The sequence below is a fragment of the Lynx canadensis genome, chromosome A3 (genome assembly GCF_007474595.2).
Source record: "Lynx canadensis isolate LIC74 chromosome A3, mLynCan4.pri.v2, whole genome shotgun sequence".
Taxonomy (NCBI): Eukaryota; Metazoa; Chordata; class Mammalia; order Carnivora; family Felidae; genus Lynx; species Lynx canadensis.
Genome location: NC_044305.1, coordinates 27,045,318 through 27,064,687, shown reverse-complemented (window position 1 = coordinate 27,064,687; position 19,370 = coordinate 27,045,318). Strand labels below are relative to the sequence as shown.

Genomic DNA, 19,370 nt, shown 5'->3' with positions numbered 1-19,370 from the left:
CCAAGAGAGATTTAAATGTGCAAAGAAACAGGTTGTGGAAGTAACAAGTTGGGTTGAGGCACCCACACCAATTTGGCAGAAACATAAGTGGTTCTCTAAAATGCCTAGAGAGGTGAGCAGAGACTAGCAGGGGCTAGTTCACAATGAGTTGAACACTGTGCTCATGAGATCTGATCTTTTTTTCTTTTTTTTTTTAATTTGCTCTTTTGAAAGACTTCATTTGTAGAATTGCTCTGTACTGGAGAAGACTTCATTGGAGACTCCAAAGTAATACCAATCTATCTGGGCAAACCTTAAGGCAGTCTTAAGATGCATTAAGACTAGATGACTTTCTGGAAGTTTCATACGTAAAAATACTATTTTTCCTACAATAGTTTCATACAGTAAAAAAATTACTGTTGGATGTGTGTATGTGTCTGCCTTTATCAGCTAATGATTTACTTAATCTTCCAAATGGGTTACTTTTGCGAGTAAAAGTTGGCATCAGCTGGATGGGACATTGGAACAAGAAGAATAAACTAGGACCGACTCACACAAATAAGGACATATGACCAACCAATTGGGCTGATGGCCCAGGTGGAGAAATCAATGTTCCTGCTCTCTGGGAGCTCACATCCTCAGTAAAGAAGAGTGGGTGTGATGCGATGGAACATTCTGTAACTGTGAACTCCAAATATGGGAATGAAGGTAGGGTAGGCTTGGATTTCCTGTCCATCCATATGGGTTAAAACGAGAGCTCAGAATGCTGATAGCACCCAAAACTCTAGTTTCGTTCTTGAAAGACCGTGTGTGACAGAGATCGCTGGGCAACGAAATTGTGCTGCCTGTTTCTCTTGGGAAGTCTGTAAACATGAAGCTGTTTCTGGTTCTCATTATGCTGCCCTTTGAGGTCCTACCAGCAGGTAACTTGTCCAAATGTACCATGAAACCCTAGGAGATACTACTCTGTCTGTAGGAGCGGGGCCAGGGCCTTCAGATTGTTGCTGTCTTGCCAATGTCATCAAAAGTACCCACTCTCCCTGAGTCTGTGTCTTAGAAGAAAGCACTCAGGGTGGTAAGAAGACATCAGGGCTGTACTCTTGGAAGTCCTTTCCAAAGGGAGGCATGAACCCATCCTCTAGAATGATCTTTGTAATTGAACATAGTTTTCACACAGGAACCTCACCATGCCTTTTTCCATCCAAACTCATTTTCAGCCTATGCTACAACAGTAATGAGAACAGTACAAGCTTTGGAATCATGTAGATGTGAGGTTAAAATATATCTTGATCACTGGTTAGTTGTATGAATCGGGCTAATTATTCCCTTTGAATTTCAGTTTTCTCATCTGTCGATTGAGTATGGATGACCCAGTTTCATAATGATTGAATTTCATGTGAGGAAATGTCTCTTTTCTCCCTCTTTGTTCTGTGAGCTTGTCCAAATATGGGTACAGGGGCAAATAAAGAATTAGAAACAGGTGATTTAGGACCTCAGTACAATACTCCGAATAGTTTGGATCTCTAGGGAGATGGGTACTCATGGAATTGAGTTTGATTCCCTGGGCAACACATTTATTTGAGACAAAAAGGAGGAGAGAGAGAGACAGAGAGAGAGAGAGAGAGTGAGAGAGAGAGAGCAGAGCCAGGAGGAGCATGGTTATGAAGACACAGAGGCTGGATAAAGGAAGTTCTCTGCAGCATTTATTGCGGAGACCCACGAGGTGTTGGCAAAGGGAGATTTCTGCTGCCCGTGTCAATGAGTGTGAAACCCACTGTCTCTCTTAACTTAAAAAGCCCTGTCTGTGATACTCTCTTAAAGGTTAACTTGGCTTTGAGTCATGCCACGGTGGCAAGTTGGCACTCTTTGGGGACACTGGACCGGGGAAAGGCTGAGCGAGTACTGACTTTGGAGCATGGGAGACAGAGTCAGATTTGCCAGAGTCCAGGGGTGGGACATAACAACAGTTGATAACCATGCGTTGGTCTCTTTTTTCTGGTCATACAGGTTCTGATGTTCTCAGAGATAACTGGGTATTGGCTAGGAGCCTGGGGTTTTGATGTCCTTAATTTGGGATGATTTGCCAGGAGGAGGCGCTTCGTTTTCTCTCACCAGCATAAGGTTGACTTTGGAACCACAGGAGGCCAAAACTTAGGGGAACCACACACGCCTTCTACTCTGCCTCCGGAACTAATCTGCGTCCAATGTTGTTTTCTGTGCACAGATACGGCACGACCCAGGAAATGCTTTAGTAATATAACAGGCTACTGCCGGAAGAAATGCGAGATGGGGGAAATCTATGAAGTGGCATGTCGAAATGGGAAATTATGTTGTGTTAATGAAGGTGAAAACAAAAAACACAAGAAAGCCCCAAAGTCACCTTCCTTTTTGGTACAGCCTGATGGGAAGATGGACTATGTTATTTTACCCACTACCACACTTCTTACAATCCAGATATGAATCAGGGGCTGGCTCCGCTGGTCTCCACTCTTCTTAAACCAAAAACGCCACCTCTTCCGACATGCTGGGGCAAGAGATGTATCTACTTCTTCTGTGACCTTGATTCTCCACATAATAAAGTTTTTTTTTTTTCTTTTTGCTTTGCTCTGGATTTATTTATTAATGTATTCACTTATTTTTTTGAACACTTTAAACATAAAGGAATAGTTATCATGTTCCAGGCATTCATCACGCTGGTAACATGGGTGACGTAGAGATGAAAAGAACATGTTGGTAGAGGTGGAAGTTAGCCACCTAACTTTTCCGCATCGTCTGCAATTTCATAGCATTTCAAATATTACTCCTCTTTTATTTATGTATTTTTGTTTTTGAGAGAGAAAGAGAGAGAGAGCATGCACTTGCGCACGTGAGAGGGGGAGGGGCAGAGAGAGACAGACTCTTAAGCAAGCTTTGTGCCCAGTTGGGAGCCCACCATGGGGCTCCACCTCACAACCCTGAGATCATGACCTGAGCCGAAATCAGGAATTGGACACCTAACCGACTGAGCCACCCAGATGCCCTACTCTTAGTCTAAGCAGATCTAAATGTCCCAGCTTTGTGTGCGGGGTGGGGGGGTGGTGGTGAATACAGGGGGTTTGGCTAACAACCAAGAATTCATTAGAAGAAGGCATGATATTGGAATATTTTCACAGCATTTATTGGCCAGGTCTAATGGACAGTAATGACAGCTAGTGATAGTTCCAATACAGGTTACCCCTCCTATCCAAAAGTAGAGTTGATCCTAGGAGACCTTTCATAGGCCAAAATGGTGTGAAGTGAAGAAGCAATTACCACGAACTTATATGGGAAAGTATTTGAGTGTGCTGGACCCAAAAAATAACCACTCTTAGGCTTTTCAGATACCTTTGGACACATCTTGCTAATGGATGCACAGAATAAATCAAGATAAAGCACTGATGCGCCCAGACACAGTTCAAAGCTATGATGGTTTCATGCTGAGATGCTGAATGTAGGTCCTCGGAAAGGAGCTTGGCGGGGGCGGGGGGGGGGGGGTGGGGCGGGGGAGGTCCACTCTCGCTGCTCACGGTGCCCACAGCCTCTGTAATGGTTTGCTGCAAAACCAACATCGGGTGCTATTTTTGCTTTTTGCCTTTTTAATGCAGCAGGCAATATCTTCTTCAGATCTCTTGCAGTTAGTGAAAACAGGTACTAATGCAGGTGTTTTGTAGAAGTGAAGTCGCGTAACTGGGAACTTTCAAAAAGTGGGGGACACCTGTACGTAATTTGAAACTCATTTAATGTGTATGGTCCATTTCCTTTTTTAGTAGCAATTTGAACATTCAGTTGACGCAATTTTAAGGCTCTTTTACTCTTAGAATCTTTAAAACCGTTACATATTCAATAGTTTGTGAACAGTGAAATTTACAAGCTCTCAGTTTCAAGGTGAATGAGGTCTGAGGGTCTGATGTGAAATTCAGTGACCATAGTTGAGCACACTATGTCCTATAATTGAAATGGGCTAGGACGGTAGGACTTAAGTGTTCTCTCTCTTTTTCTCACATACACTCACAACAAAACAAAAAACCAAAACCCAAACCCCCAAAACCACTAGGTCAACATGAAGAGGTAATGGGTGTGTTAATTAACTAGATGGGGAGAGAGTCCTTTCATGCCATATACATATATCAAAGCACCATGATGCACACTTTAAATATCTTACAATTTTTAAAAATTTTTTTTTAACGTTTATTTATCTTTGAGACAGAGAGAGACAGAGCATGAACAGGGGAAGGTCAGAGAGAGGGAGACACAAAATCTGAAACAGGCTCCAGGCTCTGAGGTGTCAGCACAGAGCCTGACGCGGGGCTCGAACTCACGGACTGCGAGATCATGACCCGAGCCGAAGTCGGCCGCTTAACCGACTGAGCCACCCAGGCGCCCCAAATATCTTACAATTTGTAAGTCAATTCCACCTCAATAAAAACTGCAAATAAATAAATAAAAAACTGTGTGGAATTTAAAGCCTCATACACGAGAGAGACATATTTAAGAAGCTTCTCATGAACGAGGCAGACTTTCAGTAAGTGATGATGCCCTCCAGATGAACAGAACAGAATATTTTGTGGTGACATCCATTAATGTTGCTTGGTTAAAGTATTGGCCAGAAATAACTTTTGTGGAGCTGACATTTGCTCATCTGAGATAAAGAAATCAATGGGCCTTATCCCTCCATGCGCAGCACCCAGCTTGTCTCACTGGGACAACAGAGAGACACATATTTAGGTGGATACGTTAACATTTTAAGGATCTACGAAGATCTTACTTTTAGTCGTTGTGGATTTTGAGAATTCTGGAGACATGTACAGGAAACCAGGACCAGACTAAATTGTAGAAATTTAGAAATTATTTTGTTGATGATTTCGCCATAGGAACTAATGTATGACTGTTTCAGTCTAACTCTCAGAGGGGTTTTTCAAGGGGCCCAGATAAGAAAGCCCGTTCTTTATCTCAATACTTCATAAGCCCCTCTTTTTCAGTATTCCGTCACTGTGGATCACCAGAGGCATTTTTAGGGAGGGTCCATTTTGTCACCATGGTATGAAGAGGGATCTTGTCCATTGTCTTTAATCTATGTGTGTCCTCTATTCTGTATGAGTCCATTGATAAATTAGATACACGAATCTGTTTTGGCTTAGTTTCAGATCAACCAGTGAAGTGTTGCCTGAGTCAGGAGCGAGGTGTAATGAACTGAACAGATAAATCAAGCCTCAAACTCCGCTTTGAGTGGTGGACCTAATCTTTGCTTGGACTTTCCCCCTATGATACTTTTTGTATCCCCTTTATACTCATAGAAGAGTGGATGTGGTCAGTATTGTTAGATACATTTTTTTTGGTCCTTATTTTTATATACAAAGTTAAGTTGAAATCCGATACTTTTATTATGTATCCTGTGGCACAGGCAATATTATTAGTGCCTTATTTCTTTTGGATCTTAGAACACTCTCCAAAGTCTTATTTATAGAATATTGTGAAATTTCCAGAATGTTCCAGATACATTTTTCTAAGAAGTCTCAGCATTTGGGACCACTAATCTCTTTGGGGGGAGGGCGGTCTTGGACAATGATCATGACAGGTGCCAGAGATAGTAATCATTTCCCATCCATATTCACACCTTCTTAGAAAGTTTGCTCATAGCCTTTCTCAGGGAATCTATTTCAATATGCCCTGGCAAGAGAGTAGAGGGCCAGAGAACCTTATTATTTTGACTACGAGTAATTGGACCAGGGTGGATGACAGATGTATATGTAGAGACTGAACTCTTTTGGATATCCAAGTTGGGTCCTGGTGCACTGATGAATAGGAAAAGATAGAAAGAGAAAGTGAGGGAGGGAAGGCGGGAGGGAGGGAGAGAGAGAGAGAGGGAGAGAGATTTCTAGTTACTGGTTCTAGACCTTTAGGCCTCATGTAATTACTAACATTTCTTATGATAGGTGGGCTTGAGTGGGCGTATGTTCCTATGACCTCATATCTAAGACATGAAAATTGTGTATAGGGCAAGTTTTCAGGCACAGAAGTACAAATAGAAGGTTTGCTCATTAGTAATAATTAGTAAAGACTAGGGTGGGGTGCCTGGGTGGCTCAGTTGGTAAGCATCCAACTTCAGCTCAGGTCATGATCTCGGGGTCCGTGAGTTCGAGCCCCGTGTCGGGCTCTGTGCCCAACAACTAGTTTTAGAGATAACCAAGTACTTAAGAGACGCCATGTTCAAAGCAACTTTATGATGATATTTTGTGTTTGTAGTTAACTTCTAATTTAGCTTCGATTACTCAGTGGCCCTTGGGAATATGTAGATATTCATTGACCCAGTGTGATACTTTTCAAGCTTTCTAAAAATAGCCAATAAATATTAGAAAACATGATCAGAGCACCTGGGTGGTTCAGTTGGTGAAGTGTTTGACTCTTGATTTTGGCTCAGATCATGATCTCATGGTGGTGGGATTGAGCCCCAGGTCAGGCTCTCCACTGACAGCATGGAGCCTGCTTGGGATTCTCTCTTTCCCTCTCTCTCTGCCCTTCCCCCACTTATTCTCTCTCTCCCTCTCTCAAACTAAATAAACATAAACAAGAAAAAAAAAAGAAAACACGATCAAACGAGTGGAAAATGATTGTATGGAATAATAATTCGGATATTATTAAATAATCCCTCCCAAATAGTGCATGTCAGATAAATGTGAAAAGCCCAGATGCCATTAAGTACTATTTCCTGAGTCCAAGAATCAGGTCATGTAAGAGTTACGTACATCTGAAATCGCTACCTTATGTCAAAATGGAAGCACAGAAATGATAGTACAGCTGTCTTGTAGCACCTTTTTTTTTTTTTTTTTTTTTGCTATCTTTCAACCTGGTAAGGGTTGGAAGGCAATTACCTATAACTTCTACAAATAAAAATGAATTACAATGTATAGTTAAAGTATAGTTAACCAGTATGAAGTAGTAAAATGTAAATTTAGTGATGTATCTGTATTCTTTAGTTAAGGTTTGTGGTATAAGCATTGCCATGCTGGGAAAGCTCCCTCCCTCCTAGAAAAACCACATTTTATTTATTTTTTTATTAAAAACATTTTTAATGTTTATTTTTGAGAGAGAGAGAGAGAGAGAGAGAGAGAGGGACAGAGCATGAGTGGGGGAGGAGCAGAGAGAGAGGGAGACACAGAGTCCAAAGCAGGCTCCAGGCTGAGCTGTCAGCACAGAGCCCGACGCAGGGCTCGAACCCACGAACCGTGAGATTGTGACCTGAGCCAAAGTCGGACACTTGACCCACTGAGCCACCCAGTCGCCCCTATTTATTTTTTTAAAGTTTATTTCTTTATTTTGAGAGAGAGAGAGAGAGAGAGAGAGAGAAAATGCACATGCAAGTGGGGGAAGGGGCAGAGAGGAGAGAGAGAATTCCAAGCAGGCTTCGAATGCTATCAGTGCAAAGCCTGATGTGGGGCTCGAACCCATGAACTGTAAGATCATGACCTGAGCTAAATTGAGCCAGATGCTTAACTGGCTGAGCCATCCAGGTGCCCCCAAAAAGCATATGTTAAGTGATATGCAATTAATGACTTACACAGACACACAGAATATCCCCCAAAGTTTGCACAAAGCCAATCTTTATTTTAAAAAGCTAATGTACAGTGAATACTGGGCATTACTCAAATTAGAAACCGTGGGGGCTTCAAAGGACATCATGGTGAAAATGTAAAGGTAGTCCACAGAATGGGAGAAAATTTTTGCAAATCATGTATCTGATACGGAATTGTATCTAGAATATATAAAGACCTATTGCATCTCAATAAAAAAAAGACAACCCGATTAAAAAGCATACAGAAAATGGCCCCCATCTTTATGTGCCTTAGGGCAACTGGTAGTGCTGGGAAGTGGATACATAGCTGTGTGTTGTCACTGTTAGTGACCACAGGTCTGTGGAATGGGACCTTAAAGACAGCCAGAATGGGTGAAATGGTGATAATAGGGGGTGGGGGGGGGGGGAAGGCTGCTCTGGAGGCCAAAATCTGCCATCAAATTGAGTAAGATTTTGGTGACTTCAGTTTTCCACTTGAAGATAAAATCTTAAAGGCATGGATCAAACTGAATAAGGGTTGGTTACCTTTAAAGATAATGATAAAATTCATCTAACCATCTAACCATTATAGAAGCATTGAGCAAACCAAGGGCAGGACTCATGGAAATAAGTGAAGCTAAAACTAAAATCAGAAGATCTCCAAGCAAACCTCATCTTGAAGTGACTGATGAGCATAAAAATGACACCAAAAAAGATCTGTTTATATTAAAAACTTCCCAACTGATGCAACTCTTGATGACATACAAGGGTGATCAGAGATAAAGGCCAAATACTAAATATTCAGATGAAAAGAACATTGCACCAAGTATTTAAGGGATCAATATATGCTGTGTTTGATACTGTTGAATCTAAGAAGTTTGTTGAGACTCCTGGACAGAAGAACAAAGACAGGGACCTGATAATACTTTTCAAGGAAGACTACTTTGGAAGGAGAAGCAGAAGAAGAGAGAAGAAAGAGAAAAAGAAGGCAGAGGGAGTGAAGGAGGAGGGTAGGGAGAAGGAGAAGGATGGTGAGGAGGAGGAGGAGGAGAAAGAAAAGGAAAAAGAAGAAGAAAGAAGGCAAAATGAAGAGGCTAAATTATATCCCAAACAAGAGAAAGAAGAAAAACAAAAGTTAGCAGAAAGTGCTGGAATGAAATCTCTAGCAGAAAAGATTGGATGCTTGATGAAATTTCGGAGGAGCTTAGATGAACAGACCATAGAGAAGATTTGCATATCTTTAAAAAAAATTTTTTTTAAATGTTTTATTTATTTTTGAGACACAGAGAGAGAGACAGAGCATGAACGGGGGAGGGGCAGAGAGAGAGGGAGACACAGAATCGGAAGCAGGCTCCAGGCTCTGAGCTGTCAGCACAGAGCCTGACGTGGGGTTTGAACCCATGGACCGTGAGATCATGACCTGAGCTGAAGTCGGACGTTGAACCGACTGAGCCACCCAGGCGCCCCTTGCATATCTTTTTCTTAAATCATGGTGAAATAAAATGGATAGACTTTGTCAGAGGAGCAAAAGAGGGAATAATTCTATTTAATGAAGGAGCTAAGGAGACATTGGATAAAGCCAATGATGCAAAGGATGGTAACTTATAATAAAGGAGCAGAGAAGTGACCTGGGAAGTACTAAAAGAATGACATGGAACCAGAAGCATTGAAAAAAGTCATAAATCTGGGATGCCTGGGTGGCTCAGTCAATTGAGCATCTGACTTTGGCTCAGGTCACGATCTCACGGTTTGTGAGTTCGAGCCCCGTGTCGGGCTCTGTGCTGACAGTTCGGAGCCTGGAGCCTGCTTCGGATTCTGTGTCTCCCTCTCCCTCTGCCCCTCCCGCACTCATGCTCTGTCTCTCTCAAGAGTAAATAAACATTAAAAAAAAGAGAGAGAGAAAAGTCATAAATCAATAAGAATCCCTAAATAAGTGGAAGTCTAAAGGTCTCAGCTTTAAAGGACAAAGAAAGGGAAATAAAGCTGTCTGGAATGGGCAAAGAAAAGTTCAGTTTCAGGGCGAGAAAACGAAACGTGATAGTGATTACGAACGTGATAAAAATGGCGCAGCTGGCCGAGGAAAAAGAGCAAGAGCAGAAACAAAGAAGAACCTGCATGGAAACAACAGAAAACAAAACAATGGTCGCTGGCGACCAGCAAGTACAGGAAACAAGTTTTTAAGTCATTTTAATTAGAGATTTTAAGCTGCTTTTGTCTTTGGAGGCTTTTAGAAAGAAAACTGAGGGGCACTTGCATGGCTCAGTTGGTTAAGCCTCTGACTTTGGCTCAGGTCATGATCTCATAGTTTGAGAGTTCAAGCCCCACCTTGGGCTGTCAGCACAGAGCCCACTTCGGATCCTCTGTCCCCTTCTCTCTCTGCCCCCTCCCCTGCTCATTCTCTCTCTCTCTCTCCCTCTCAAAAAGATAAATAAACATTAAAAAAAAAAGAAGAAAACTGAATTACGTCCCCTTCAATGTCACCTGTCAGAAAGGAAAACTTTTTTGTTGTTTAATGTGTCTTCTTTGTTATCCAAATGACGATTTAAAAAAAAAAAAGTATCATTCTGTTTGTGTTATTTAAAACATTTTTTTTAATGTTTATTTATTTTTGAGAGAGACAGAGACAGAATGCGAGTGGGTTAGGGGCAGAGAGAGGGAGACACAGTATCCGAAGCAGGCTCCAGGCTCCGAGCTGTCAGCACAGAGCCCGACGCGGGGCTCAAACCCACGAGCTGTGAGATCATGACCTGAGGTGAAGTTGGACGCTCAACCGACTGAGCCACCCAGGCACCCCTCTGTTTGTGTTATTTTAGATGATTTAAGTATCAAAAGAAAGATTCTTCCACTAAATTGCTTTTATAAGCAATGAGAATGTGTTAGTACAAACTAATAAAATATATATACAATATAAAAAGAAAAAAATGGACAAAAGATCTGATAGATATTTCTCCAAAGAAGATACACAAATGACCAGTAAATGCATGAAAAAAAATACGCAACATCACTAGCCATCAGGTAAATGCAAGTCAAAATCATAATGACATGCCATTTCACTCTCACTGGGATTGCCATAATCCGAAAGGCAGATAACAAGTTTTTTTTTAATGTTTTTAATGTTTGTTTACTTTTGAGAGAGACAGAGACAGAGTGTGAGCAGGGGAGGGGCAGAGAGGGAAGGAGACACAGAATCGGAAGCAGGCTCCAGCCTCTGAGCTATCAGCACAGAGCCTGATGTGGGGCTCAAACTCATGAACCGTGAGATCATGACCTGAGCCAAAGTTGGATGCTTAACCAACTGAACCACCCAGGTGCCCCTACAAGTCTCAGTGTGGATGTAGAGGACTTGGAACCCTCATACCCTGCTGGTGGGGATATAAAATGGTGCAGCCATATTGGAAAAACAATCTGGTGGTTCTTCAAATGTTATACATAGATTTAAAAGATCTGGGGCGCCTGGGTGGCGCAGTCGGTTAAGCGTCCGACTTCAGCCAGGTCACGATCTCGCGGTCTGTGAGTTCGAGCCCCGCGTCAGGCTCTGGGCTGATGGCTCAGAGCCTGGAGCCTGTTTCCGATTCTGTGTCTCCCTCTCTCTCTGCCCCTCCTCCGTTCATGCTCTGTCTCTCTCTGTCCCAAAAATAAATAAACGTTGAAAAAAAAAATAAAATAAAAATAAATAAATAAACGATCTGACAATTGCACTTCTAGTTATATATGCTGAGAAATGAAAACATACTTCCACATAAAGACTTGTGTTCATAGCACCATTATTGACAATAGTCTAGGTCACATGTCTGCACCCTAGGAGCAACTTTGGTTTTTTTGTTTGTTTGTTTTTAACAACTTTGGATTGTACAGACTCATTCCTACAACCAAAATAAGAATTGTGTTGAAGAAGTGTTTAGAAGCCAATACCCTGACAGTTGTCCATGACACTAGTTTTGAAATAAGAATTCAGGAGCAAGAATAAAGAATTCTTCCTTTAATGTGGCTGGAGCTAGAGTAGATTTTCAGGGACAGAATCAGAGTAATTGGCCTAGCCTTAGAGATCACTAGAAAGGGAACAGGCGTGTTGTGAGGAGACACTGCACTACAACCTACAGTGCTTCATTTTTGAGGAAACGAGAGACACCGCTCTTGGGTTACAGTTCAAGGAAAAAATTCCATATTTCTCAGGGCAATGTCTCAGCTTCAGAGCCACCTCAATGTGATCACACCACATTCCCAGGCACAGAAGACACAGTCACCTTTCCCTCTAAGAGTGGGCTAGGTGAGGCAGAGAGTGAATTGGGGCATGAAATTGTAGCAAGGTCAGTGGACGGTAGGTGACTTGGGCGACTGTATGGAAGGAAGCAGAATCAGCACCCTCTATAGTAGCTAAAACTAAAGAAGATTTATTTACTATTTCAACAGACTTACTACGCATATCCAATGTCGGATGCTGCTGTCAGTTTGGTGTATTGTCAGGATCTCACTGAGCTTCATTTGTCAACTCTGCCATAACTGTTAAAACTGTACTACTGGCTCAATCCATGGCTTCCAGAGTTCATTTAAGGGACTTACATCAGCAGCTGATGTTGCGATAATGACACAACACAAGGACATATACTATCCTTCAGGGAATGACGTCACCACCACCCAGTTTCTCATGTCACTGTGGGCTGAAACCAGGGAGTCATCCTCACTCCCACCACCTCCAATGAATAATCAACTACTATAAATCATAGCTACTAAATACCTCTCAAATCTACCCACCGTGTTCCATCTTCACTATCTTGACTTTGGTCCAAGCCAGCTGTCTCCTAGCCCATTGTGATACGTTGTATCTGTTCTCTCCCTATTTTCTCCCAGTTTCAATGCATTTTATTCACTCAATACAGAGGAATTTAAAAAGTGCAGACTTGACCACGTTATTCCCTGCTTAAAAAAATTTTTTTTTAATCTTTCCATTGGTGACTTTATTATTTTTTTTCCTGCTTAAAATTCTTAGTGGCTTCGCTTCCTATTCCTCTTCAGTTAAAGATGAAAATGGTCTACTAGCCCCTGCCCTATTAGTCCGTTGGTCTCCTTTGCCCACATCTCCAACATCATCCTTTGTCCTGCAGTCTGCCCATGAGCCCTGTTTTTTCACTTTTCTTTCTTTGCATGTGGATGTCTAGTTGTTTAAGCACCATTTGTTGAAGAAACTATCTTTTCTCCATTGAATTGCTTTCCCTCCTTTGGCAAAGATCTGTTGACTGTAAGTATGTGGGTCTATTTCTGGGCTCTCTATTCTGTTCTAGTGATCTGCTTGTCTTTTTCAACAATGCCACACCATCTTGATTACTGTAGCTCTATAGTAAATGTTGATGTCTGGTAATGTCAATCTTCAAGACTGTTCTCTAAATAATGTATATGTTTTCGCAGTGATATGTAAGCACCAAATTGGCACATTTTAAAATTATTTATGATTTAATAAACATTATATTCTACAGGGAGAACTCTAGAACTTGGAGAACTCCAAGTTTTACAGTCTGCATTGGTATACATGGATTCTGATACACGCATTTGTTTGAGGAATCAGTTCATAATGATTCCGCTTGCTTCAGGTCCCATTGATGTTTCCAAACCCTCAAGTACTATCTATTTCCGTGTGTAAATAGTGGATTTGAACTTAACAATGATCCTGGAGTGATTGTAAAGATACAAAGAAATAGCACTAGTGTTAGTTACTTCAGTTCTGTCATTCTGTGTGATCACTTTTGTGTTTATCCAAACAGTGAAAGAGAATGCAAGTTGTAATATTTTTGTATGGTTAGTACCAATTTTAATTCATATATGAAATATTTTTATGGATTTGAATTGTATATTTAAGATTGAAATTTATTCTTCTTTTAGGTTTTAGTTATTTATTTAAAAATGTTTTTAATGTTTTTATTTTTGAAAGGGGGGGAGGGGCAGAGAGAGAGAGAGAGAGACACAGAACCCGAGCATGCTCCAGGCTCTGAGCTGTCAGCACAGAGCCCGACATGGGGCTCGAACCCATGAACCATGAGATCATGACCTGAGCTGAAGTCAGATGCTTAACCGACTGAGCCACCCACGTGCCCCAAGGTCTTATTTTAAAATAAAAAAAATAGAGATGCCTGGGTGGCTCAGTCGGTTAAGTGTCCAACTCTTGACTTTGGCTCAGGTCATGATCTCACAGTCATGAGATTGAGCCTGGCATCATGCTCTGTGCTGGGCTCGAAGCCTGCTTAAGATTCTCTCTCTCCCTCCCCCTCTGCCCCTCTCCCACTTGTGCACTCATGTGCTTGCTCGCTCTCCCTCAACATAAAAGAAAATAAATTAATGAAAATTATTGCTAATTTTTACGTGATTATTACAGGCAGATTTTGTTGTATGTTGTATTTTATTGCGTGGCAATAAAAAGTGATCCACTCTCGGTATCAGCTATGCCAAGGACTCCCCCCTACCCTTTTCTACTCCATCTTCCATGGGTTACTGTCTCTGGGGAGGAGAGAAGGAAAGTGTAAATCCCTTTTTATGCGACTGGGCCAGCACTGCAACATGCTCGTGCTCTGTGAGGTAACTGATGTGTTTTGTGTGGCAGGTGTTCAAATCCTAGCTTGTTCATGGGGTACCTGAGGGATTCTTTGAGACGCTCTTCAGGGACCTCCTACTGCCCAATTCCCTCCCCCCCCCCCCCCCACCACCCGGCATTATTGAGATAGAATTGACAGGTGACATTGTATAAGTTTGAGGTGTACAATGTGGTGATCTGAAACATGTATATATATTACAAAGTGACTACCACAATAAGGTTAGTTATCACCTCACATAATAATTATTCTGTTTTTGTGTGGTGAGAACATTCATGATCTACTGGCTTAGCAATGTTCAAGTATGCAACATTGTATTATTAACTGTAGTCACCATGCTGTACATTACATCCCCAGAGCTTAGTCATCTTATCACTGAAAGTTTGTACCCTTTGACCAACGTCTTCCCATTTCCTCCACCCCAGCTCTTGCAACTACAATTCTACTCTCTGTTCCTGTGAGTTTGACTTTTTTCAGGTTTTACGTATAAATGAGATCACTTGGTATTTGTCTTTTTCTGTCTGAATTATTTCACTTGGCATAAAGCCCTTGAGGCCTATCTGTGTTGCAAATGGCAGGATTTCCTTATTTTTTAAAGCCGAATAGTATTCCGGTGTGTGTGTGTGTGTGTGTGTGTGTGTGTGTGTGTGTATCTATGTCGCATTTTCTTTATTCATTTATCCATTGACAAATATTTAGGTTGTTTCCATGTCTTGGCCATTGTAAATAATATTGCAATGAACATGGGAGTGCGGACATCTCTTTAAAATAGTTTTAGAGGCACTTGGGTGGCTCAGTCGGTTAAGTGATGATTTCAGCTCAGGTCTTAATCTCAGGGTCATGAGTTCAAGCCCCACGTTGGGCTCTGCACTGGGAGTGGAGCCTACTTAAAAAAAATAGTTTTAGGGGCGCCTGGGTGGCGCAGTCGGTTAAGCGTCCGACTTCAGCCAGGTCACGATCTCACGGTCCGTGAGTTCGAGCCCCGCGTCAGGCTCTGGGCTGATGGCTCAGAGCCTGGAGCCTGTTTCCGATTCTGTGTCTCCCTCTCTCTCTGCCCCTCCCCCGTTCATGCTCTGTCTCTCTCTGTCCCAAAAATAAACGTTGAAAAAAAAATAGTTTTAAAATTTCCGTTGGATATATAACCAGAAGTAGGATTGCTAGATCACATGGTAGTTCTTTTTCAATTTCAACTTTATATTATTATTTTTTTAGGTAGGTTTATTCAACTAGGTTTTTGTTTTTTTGTTTTTTTGTTTTTGAGTATAGTTGACACACGATGTTACATTACTTTCAGGTGTACCACTGAATGATTTGACAAATTTATACATTATACCATGTTCACCACAAGTGTAGCTACCATCTGTCCCTATTTTTAGTTTTTTTGAGGAACCTTCCAGAAGGTTTTGAGGAACCTTCCGGAAACCCTTCCACACTGTTTTCCACAGTGGCTATGCCAATTTGCCTCTCCACCAGCTGTCACACGAGGGTTTCCTTTTCTCCATATCCTTACCAGCCCTTGATATCTCTTATCTTTCTGATGATGGCTGTTCTAAAAGGTGTGAAATGATACCTCATTATGGTTTTGTTTTGTGTTTCCCTGATGACTCGTGATGTTTAGCACTTTTTCTTGTACATGTTGGCCATTTGTATGTCTTCTTTGGAAAAAATGTGCATCCAGGTATTTTGCACACTTTGATATTGGGTTGTTTGAGTTTCTGCTTTTGAGTTGTATGATTTCCTTACGTATTTTGGATATCAAATAATTAGGGGAGTATTGACATCATAGCAATATGAATATGAATAGAAATTTCCAAAAGTGTTGAGTATATGTTGACATTACGGTCTTTAAATGGGGCATTGGGGATCACTATTTATCAGAGGTCAAGAAAAGACCATGAGTCCACGTGTCACAAGTAGATAAAAAACGACAAAACCACTAACCATTAGGAATGCAAAACACATTCTTTATTAAGATAGAGGAGACACTAAGCAAATACCTTCCACAACTAACTATGGACCAAAAAATAACTGAAAAGACATTTAGATTCAGAGATTGATTGTAGAAGATAAAACATGATAGAATGGATACATCCCAGAAGACTACTGCCCCCCGAGTGTCAGTAATTATATAAAATTTTAATTCTAAGAATATAAGAACTAAATAATTGAATTCTTTTTGTTTGGCTGTTTGTATATTAATTTTTGAGAGCGAGCACATGAATGGGGGAAGGGCAGAGAGAAAAGGGAACAGAGGATCCGAAGTGGGCTCTGAGTTGTCAGCACAGAGCCTGATGTGATTCAGACTCACGAGTCATGAGATCATGACCTGAGCTAAGTGAGACACCCAACTGACTGAGCCACCCAGGCGCTCCTAGAGAATTGAATTCTTAGGTGGATTGATTGGTCCCAATGTAGTTCATAATATAGTTTGAGCCAGTCTGTGATAAAATGAGAAAAATTGGAATAATGCAATGAGATTTTAAGTAATTTGAATGAATTCAGTTAAAAAAATTCATCCTGTTTTTCCCTGCTATGTCATATGTACATATTTCTTGAAGGTAAAATTTCACTTTTGGAATCAAAAGTGACATATAATGTCACTTTTGGTGACATTTAAAGATAAATTAGTAAATGATGGTGATAACTAAAATTAAAAAAAATTTTTTTTAATGTTTTATTTATTTTTGACAGAGACAGCATGAGTGGGGAAGGGGCAGAGAGAGAGGAAGACACCAAATCTAAAGTAGGCTCCAGGCTCTGAGCTGTCAGCCCAGAGCCCCACGTGGGGCTCGAACTCACAGACTGCAAGATCATGACCTAAGCCAAAGTAGGACGCTCAACTGACTGAGCCACCCTAAAACATTTTTTAAAAAATTTACTCATCTAGGAAAGCCAGGACTAGAAGAATCATAAAAAAGGTGGATATAAATGAAAAGCAAATGTCAGTTTTTAAGCCATACAAAATCTCATGGCAAGACAGAGGATCATATTGAGAACAAACTGTATGACGGACAAGTGTGTTAACATTTCTGTGTATGATTTTTTTGTTTGTTTTCAAGTTGTGTTGTTTGACTTTGGTTTATATATCATCAAAGTAATGTTACTATACACGTAATAATAATTAATGGAGAAAATTGCATGGTCACCATGTGTCCTCATTGTCTTCATATAATCAAGGTTCTATTTATGTACTCATCTAAGAAAAGTAAGAAGTTTCATAATGGAAGAATGAATGTACTATATGCCAAAAATTTGTAGGACACTTCTAAAGCTGTGTATAGAAGGAAATTTGTAGCTTTAAAATGCTCATATTTGAAACAAAGAAAGGCTGTAAATAAGAGAGATAAACATCACCTAACAGAGTTAGAAAAAGAAAAACATATTAAAACCAAGAAAGTAGAAATACACCTAAAACAGTGAATTTTATGGCACTGGAAGTTGGTTGAAAAACAAGTGGAAATAAAAACATTAATAAAGATACTAAAGAAATGGAAGCTGGATCAAAAATTAACAAATAAAATTTAGTTTTTGTAAAGACTAATCAAATTAATAAGCAAATAGTGAGACTTACCAAGAAAAAATAAACAATGTCAGAAATGAAAAAGGAGACATCACTACATATCTTAATAAGCATTAAAAAGAAAAGGAAGGGGCGCCTGGGTGGCGCAGTCGGTTAAGCGTCCGACTTCAGCCAGGTCACGATCTCGCGGTCCGTGAGTTCGAGCCCCGCGTCAGGCTCTGGGCTGATGGCTCGGAGCCTGGAGCCTGTTTCGGATTCTGTGTCTCCCTCTCTCTCTGCCCCTCCCCCGTTCATGCTCTGTCTCTCTCTGTCCCAAAAATAAATAAAAACGTTGAAAAAAAAATTAAAAAAAAAAAAAAAAGAAAAGGAAGATATTACAAATTATTTTAGGCTGATACATTTAAAAATCATAGCAAAATGGGAGAAACAATAAAAACAAAAATATGAGTCGACAAAAAACATTACAATTGTCCTTTTAGCTTTTAAAGAAACAGCCTATAATTAAAAAAAATTCCTATAAGAAGTTGAATCTCAGTTGATTCTATCAAACATTCAAGGAAGAAATAACATAAGAAATAAATCTTAGATAAATAGGAAGAAAGAGAATATGACCAAATTGGTTTTGTGTTTAGCTTTTAAAATCTAAGTAACCTTTTTTTTTTAAAGAACAGTTTTAGATTTATAGAAAAATTACAAAGATAGTGCAGAGAGCTTCTGTATACTCCTTAGCCAGTTTCCCCTTGCTGCTAACATCTTATATGTCACGTTGCATTTGTCACAGCTAAGTGCATTAGCATTAACTAAGCCCTACACTTATCGGTAGTTTTTGCTTAATGTCCTCTTCCTGTTCCAGGAGCCCATCAGGATATCACATTACCTTTAGTTGTCATGTCTCCTCAGCCTCCTCTGGTTGTGACAATTTCTCAGAAGTTTCTTGATTTTGACAAATTTGACATGTTTGAGGAGTGTTGGTCAGATATTTTGCAGAATGCCACTCAGTTTGGTTTTTTTCTGGCGATTTCCTCATTGTTAGCCTGGGGCTGTGGCTTTTAGGGAGGATGGCCACACAGGTGAAGTGCTGTTCTCATGACGTCATTTCACATGCTCACACTATCAACAGATTTCCCCCATAGAATCCGAAGCATGGTTTTATCAGGTTTCTCCACTGTAAAATTACCTTTTTGCTCCTTTCCATACTCTACTCGCAGGAGGTAAGTGACTAAGCACAGCCCATATTGAAGGGAGAGGCGAAGCTCCCCCTCCCTGAGGAGGGAGTGTCTACATAAATTTACTTGGAATTCTTCTGCACAGAAAATCTGTCTTTTCTCGCCAAGGTATTTATTTAATTATTTATTCAGATCAGTATGGACTCCTGGATTTTATTTCTACATTGTATTACAATCCAATGCTATGTTATTTATTTTATTAGTCAAATCATCCCAACTTTGGTTGTTCAGAATTCTTTCAACCTAACTCCTGTGTCCCATTAACATGCCCCAGCCTTCTCAGTTTTAAAACACTTCCTGGCTTTCTGGCATTGCAAGGTGCTCTGGGCTCGTGTGTATTCCCTGCCCCAGCCCTAGAACGGGAGATAAGAGGGTGATTAAGAGAGCATATGCCACAAATTTGTGTGGTGGACGTTACCTTGGTGCAATGACGTAAGGAACAAAACTGGAAAATGAATGTGAAATGTAGTGGGAAAGGACATTTTTCATGTGAATCACAT

The 19,370-nt window shown here is 40.7% G+C and overlaps 1 protein-coding gene and 1 pseudogene across 1 annotated transcript; both read left to right on the top strand.

The window, feature by feature from the left end:
• The first annotated feature begins 850 nt into the window (after positions 1 to 850).
• Positions 851 to 2,439, top strand: DEFB128 (defensin beta 128). The gene is made up of 2 exons (XM_030308993.1): positions 851 to 902; positions 2,204 to 2,439. Exons 1-2 carry the CDS (start codon positions 851 to 853, stop codon positions 2,437 to 2,439), a joined length of 288 nt encoding a protein of 95 aa, XP_030164853.1.
• Positions 2,440 to 7,935: 5,496 nt separating this feature from the next.
• On the top strand, positions 7,936 to 18,697 carry LOC115511191 (annotated as a pseudogene).
• The last annotated feature ends 673 nt before the right edge of the window (positions 18,698 to 19,370 follow it).